At 43.3% G+C, this 6,417-nt stretch overlaps 1 protein-coding gene across 4 annotated transcripts; it reads right to left on the reverse strand.

Annotated features, from left to right (window-relative positions):
* Window positions 1-1,113: 1,113 nt before the first annotated feature.
* LOC114788743 (transmembrane protein 107-like) lies at window positions 1,114-4,607 on the reverse strand. 4 transcript variants are annotated; one of them, XM_028977594.1, is made up of 6 exons: window positions 4,455-4,607; window positions 4,263-4,368; window positions 3,092-3,159; window positions 2,911-3,011; window positions 2,206-2,302; window positions 1,114-1,262 (listed from the first exon to the last, which is right to left on the reverse strand). In XM_028977594.1, the coding sequence occupies exons 2-6, from the start codon at window positions 4,347-4,349 to the stop codon at window positions 1,193-1,195; spliced, it is 423 nt and encodes a 140-aa protein (XP_028833427.1). In that variant the 5' UTR covers window positions 4,350-4,368; window positions 4,455-4,607; the 3' UTR covers window positions 1,114-1,192. The 4 variants fall into 4 exon arrangements, 3 of the variants coding, with proteins under 3 accessions (XP_028833427.1, XP_028833426.1, XP_028833425.1); XM_028977593.1 differs by lacking the exon at window positions 2,206-2,302 and adding an exon at window positions 2,435-2,531; XR_003749566.1 differs by having other exon boundaries at window positions 1,243-1,262; window positions 2,206-2,531.
* Window positions 4,608-6,417: the final 1,810 nt, after the last annotated feature.

Below are 6,417 nucleotides of genomic sequence, written 5' to 3' on the forward strand. Positions count from 1 at the left end.
TGCTCAGCTGGGACCATTGTGAAAAAACTTGTGTGCTGTTAACATACTTTTGTATGTAAAAAAAAAAAAAACTTTCTAAGCGTTTAAGGCAGAAACTTCATTTTAAACATATTGTAGTGAAATATTTTTTTGGACAACCTGAAAAAAATGTATGTACTTATAAACAAAAACAGAGTGGTGCATAAATTTGGATGCCCCAAAGGAAGAATTTTGTCAAGAATCTGTGACACTGGATGAAATCCAGTACCTGTGCTGGCCAGACGACCCACAACATGATGGGACGTCCAGTGCATTTCACAAGAGGCAGCAAGCCTTTTCCCCACCATGCATAGTGCCTCGATCTCAGCACTGTTGCATGCCTCATGCGACTCACCACCCACCGATCGCCCTGCTGGTGAGCTGTTCCCAGGCCATGTGCGGTTTTAGATTTCTGGATTTCTGGTTTGTCCATCCAAAATAGTCTTTGCCTGAGCCTTATAGATATTGAGGGAAGACACTGGGCTGTCTGATATGGTGGTAGGGTTTTAACTCCAGAAGTCCGCTGCCATTTCGAGCATGTAATGGACAGAGATGGAACAGTGGAAACATCCCTCAACACTGCTCCCCCTCACCATATCAGATCAGTGTCTTCTTCCAGGACCTGAAGTGGGAGACCAACTTTTCCTCCATCCTCAGAAAGACCCAGCAGAGGATGAGACAACTGAGAAAGTCCAGTCTTCCACCAGAGCGGCTGGTCCAGTTCTACACTGCAGTCAGTGTCCATCCTGTGCTCCTCAGTTACAGGCTGGCATGGAGCAACAAATAAACAGGACAGGAACAGACTGCGATGGACCGTACTTACGTCAGAAAACACTGATAAGATGCAACACTGATTAGGGTTGGAACTATCAAGACTAGCAGTTTGAATTTCATAACAGCATGCTTGCAGAGTTTCCAGGTATGTAAGAGTGTTTGTTACAGTTCGTTTTATTGTCCCCAAATTGTTCGCTTTGCACATTTTCATATTTGTTCTATACAGAGAAGCTGGAATGGGCCCTGCACCCAGAGTTCCAGAGTGGGCTGTGAACAGGTATAGTCCTGATATGGATTAGGCAGTTCTGGATAGTCAGGGTGTGAGTGAACACTGTTGTTTATTAAAAATTAATGGCAAGCAATTTCTAACCAAACTCATATACATAATTTACAGAGCAATTCACAGAGGCTTCTTCTTGAGTCCGAAGACAGCAATGAAGAGGATGATTTCCACAAACGCAGGGATCCCACTGGCGACAAGAGAAATGATGAGTATACAGTGTACAGTCATTTTAGCGCATTTTACTTGAAAACCCACATGAAAACCTCTGCTGAAATATCATGGTAGTTTGTAGTAGGGATTTAAGGACGTCATCCCTAATGTGACTTCAGATGGCCGTGCATAATGCTTGAACTTTTATTGTACTTTAACAGGAACTTGCAGATTGTGCAGGTCACTGTGCTGGTTTTGTGCTCTGGAGTGAAGTTTGCCTCTGCTGCCAGGTCTCTCATTTTGCTGTGGTCTTGTGTTTAGATTCCCCTCCACGTTACTGCCCTTTTTATGAAGTGACTAATAATAAGTAATAATAATAAGTGAAGTAATTGTCACATGTGATACACAGCAGCACAGCACACGGTGCACACAGTGAAATTTGTCCTCTGCATGTAACCCATCACCCTTGGTGAGCAGTGGGCGGCCATGACAGTGTGTGGGGACGGTGCTTTGCTCAGTGGCACCTCAGTGGCACCTTGGCAGACCGGGATTCGAACCAGCAACCTGCTGATTAACGGGGCCGCTTCCTCCTTAACCGCTAGGCCACCACTGCCCCATTTGGTTAAGTCAAGGAATGCATGACAGCATAAGCCAATCAGAGGCAGAGATTGTATTGTGTAATTTCTGTTAATGTTCTACTCTGTAGTTAGAACGTATGTCTAAAACTAGGTTGCCTTTGTGTTTTAGAAACCTTTGAGTTTTGCCTACTGAGTTTTACGCAATATGACAAATTTTCAATTTAGTTCATTAAATCTTTTGCAATCATTTTAATTAAATGTTTTCATCATATTGTCAAAGTTATAAAAAAAAACATTAATGGGAGTGTAGTTTGTTATACAACGGCAAAAAAAAAAATCAATAAAAATAAAATTGAAGAATACTGCATACATGTACATTATTGCCAACAATCATGCACCAACCTGCAAAATGCAAAAATGAACCAGTAGGTCCAACACTCCCACTTCTGGAAGGCATAGAAGGAAAGGCACACTGATGCGCTGCAGTGGGCAGCTATAGCTGAGGGATTTTTATGTCAGGAAAAGATTCAACATTCATCTTTTGAAAAAGACTCTTTCCCCCGAACCTGCAACAAGGGAGCAGAACTGCACCCAAAATACCAAAGCTCTTTCACAGCACAGACTCACTGACCTGCAAAATGCTAAGATCCACCAGTAGATGCCACATGGCCACTGCTCAAAGAGAAAAAACAGGAGGGACACTGAAGCACTTGCATGACTTGCAGTGGCTTTTTGTTGGGAGTCAGGGAAGATGATCAGGAGGTAGTGAGCGCTTAAAAGGTTTAAAACCTTCAAAACCTATAAAGGCAGCAGCAATTCTAGCGGTGTGCTAAGACAATATGCATATTGTTCTTGCCTGCTGTTTTAACATTAACAGAAAATTCATGTTTTTTAACCAACAACTTCAATTACAAATCCATCATCAGTTCTGCATTGATGTCTTCCACACCCAAGAGAATGAAAGAGTGGCACGACTACCAGAAATCCAGGATAGGATAGGATTCTGTTACACTAGAGATGTTGCTCACATCAACTCAAGTTACACAAAAGGAGACACTTTCGTTAATATTACTATTGAATATTTTCAAATAGTTTAATTAAGGATACAGAGAAGGCTCTGACTTTTGTTAAACATGGAGACCCCAGAGAAGAATCCAACGAATTCGATGAAAAACAGTCCAAGTGTGACAGAGAGAGCCACAACCAGCCTGTTAAAATGAGGAATCATACACAGAACGTCAACCCTACAAATCACAGGCAACAGATATATATATAAAAAAAACCTCACCTCATGTCCTCTGCATTGTACTCCTCCTGTGTGAAGTCTAGGGGAAGGCATGCTCTGACATTATTCTCCTGAAAAAAAGATCATGACAGACAGACTGTCGAAAGAGCAAACAAACTGCCTGCTGGATAATATGGTGAGAGAGAGAACCTCTATTAGCATCAACACTATTTTTAGCCAGATGTCAAACATGTCAAAAATATAACACAAACTGGACATTTCCCCCCAAAATACAGCACTGTCAGTAGTAAAACCCATTTAAGGATCTTCATCTTCCAAACATTCCTTCTGAAACTGTTCAGCAAGGGACTATCTAAAAGTGTATATACAGATTAAAACGTGAACTTGGTAATAATGTAGAGATGTGGTGGAGAACTGGGTGTCGGTCTCTCCCAACTCCGTAAAGTAATAAACAATCTCCTACAAGCAAAAGCCTACAGATGGAGAACAATATTGTGTTGCAGCTCAGAGTGTCTTTCTCCACACATCATGTCACTGTTTCATGGAAAGAAGCAAATTCATCAATAAATGCTTTAGGTAAATCAATTTTTGTAGCTTAAATCAAGAGTGGTCACTCCATTTATTTAGGTGAATTTCTAAATTCTCTTTTTTCATGTATACAGTTATACAACATGCACACACACACACACACACACACACACACATAATACAGGCCAAAAGTTTGGACACACCTTCTCATTCACTCATTTACTTTGGTAGATTCTCACTGAAGGAATCAAAACTATGAATGAACACGTGTGGAGTTATGTACCTAACAAAAAAGGTGAAATAACTGAAAACATGTTTTATATTCTAGTTTCTTTGCTCTGATTACTGCTTTACACACTCTTGGCATTCTCTCAATGAGCTTCAACAGGTTGTCACATTAAATGGTTCTCAACAGTCTTGAAGGAGTGTTTAGCACTTGTTGGTCCCTTTGCCTTCACTCTGTGGTCCAGCTCACCCCAAACCATCTGGATTGGGTTCAGGTCCGGTGACTGTGGAGGCCAGGTCTCCACTTTTTGCTAAGTACATAACTCAACACTTGTTCATTCATAATTTTGATGCCTTCAGTGAGAATAAAGAAAACACATTGAATGAGAAGGTGTGTCCAAACCTTTGGCCTGTACTGTATGTGTGTGTGAGTATATTTTTGAAGAAAGGGAAGTCCCACCCGCGACCAGAAAATGGTGATGACGACGACAAGGTGGGCAGTGAGGGTGAGAAACCGCGCCGGAACGAGGCTGCTGATCACCGACATCCCTTCAAACAGTCGAACCCTGCAAGCGCACGACAACAATGACACGTTTATTGCAGAAAAACGGAGCACAACAGGCGCGGAAAAAAAGTGCGCAACGCAGCCAACCTGGCGAACGGACGCAGTTCGTTGCTTAATCAGAACGCTTCACTCTGCCACACGACACGAGGAGAAACGCGTCCTCTCTGCGCTCTCTGTGTGGAACACAGTAAGTCGCCAGCCATGCTAGCAGGGCGCCATGACGGCTGTTGCTACAACAACCATTTATTCTGCAGCTCAAGGCGCTCGGCGTCGGCGGGAACTCTGGCGCCGCCTGCTGGTTTGGAAGCGAAACGTGTCAATGTGAACTCCGCAATAATGAGCAGACTGGATGCCGTCAAGGTTCTCAAATTCACGGTTCGCAGAAATATTGCTGTCTTAGACCACGTGAATGGTTGTGAAGTCTGAATAAGTTTAAAGATTCTTATAAAAAAATCATCTTGCATACACTGTTGGGATAGCTGCGTTTCTCAAACTTTCTATTAATGCCCCTTTGTCAAGAAGAACATCTTGCCCCTCATTGAAATGGGTGACGTCATGTGCTGGCAAAGTTAGTTAGTTAATATTATAAGGTAAAATGAACTAAAAAGTGTACATTTGTACTGCTCCTGGTCCCTCCATCTCTGAAGGTAAAAGGAAGACGCTCATCTAGACTCTTCTCTGTCTTGGCCCCTCGGTGGTGGAATGAACTTCCCCTCGAGGTCAGAACAGCGCAGTCACTGAGCACCTTCAAACGACAGCTCAAGACCTTCCTCTTAAGAGGATATTATATAAACTTGTAACCTTCTAATTGTCTGACTTATGTATAGAAACTACAACATATTGAATAAAAGGATTGTATTCGTAGTTGGGGGTCCTAATGAACCAGAATTGATCACTGCGTTGAACGTTGTAAGTCGCTCTGGATAAGGGCGTCGGCCAAATGCCTTAAATGTAAATGTAAAATGTAAACTTATTTACTTATTTACTAGTCCGTATCAGGTTGCTGCCAGCCTGCCACCTCGGTGGAGACCGCGCTACAAGCTTATTCACCTTTAAACGTGGACAAAAAGCTTACACTCTCATTCTGGGCTCTGGGATATGATTCTCACGAATGACAGTGGAAACGAACTACAGTACTAGACAAGATAATTCAGCATGGTTCGCCATAAAGTGAAAAAAAAAAGGATGACTGCCCCCCCCTTCTTCTCCGTTTTTGAGCGTGTCTGCTGACAATCTGCAAGGTGAACAGGGAGGGACGTTGGTCAGGCTGTACAAACATCGTTACTAAATCTAGAATTAGTTGCATATTCATTTTGTTTAATACATTTGATAAAAAAAATATGAAGTGAATATGTGGCTTCTATGGGGCTGCCTGGAATGAATCGTCCAGATTTGATCTTGTAAAACGGGGAACACCTTTAGCACGAGCGGGGAAGAGTGGGTGAATCCACACGATCTAAAGCATCATCAGTGTTTTTTTTCTCAACATGATGCTTCTCGTGTAAACCAGAGGCCATCGTGACTTTTACACACGTTGCTCTCAGCGTGATCTTTGCTGGTGGACCACTCCCAGGGAGGGTGACTGGGAGTGGTCTTTTGGTAATATTAATACACTTCAGAGAGAAGTATTTTTAATTCAAGTGTACTTTAAACTTACTATCAAACAATTAAACAACACACCCCCTTGCGTCGTTCCTCAGAAGCACCCTACCAATATGCCACTCCTGACTGGCTGGAAATTGCCTGAGTATAAATACTCGCTTCCTCCCACCTTGGCAGATGCGGTACGAGAAGACAGCCAAGAACCCCATACAGGAATGGGCCGACATGGAGAACAATGGCACGGGCCTGTGGGAAGAGTTGTGTGTGGCCACAGACCTCTGCCTGCGCCTCCACAGATGCGCTGGATGTTTCGGTGGCTCCAAAAGGACTGTTCGGTCCCGTTGCCCGGAAGCTTCCGCGGCGCTCGCTGTTCACTGCGACACTCAGGCGGCCCACTGGAGCCTCAACTGTGTTCCATAAGCACACACCAGTGCCCCCCTTCCCCAAT

Source organism: Denticeps clupeoides, chromosome 4 (assembly GCF_900700375.1).
Source record: "Denticeps clupeoides chromosome 4, fDenClu1.1, whole genome shotgun sequence".
NCBI classification, from domain to species: Eukaryota; Metazoa; Chordata; class Actinopteri; order Clupeiformes; family Denticipitidae; genus Denticeps; species Denticeps clupeoides.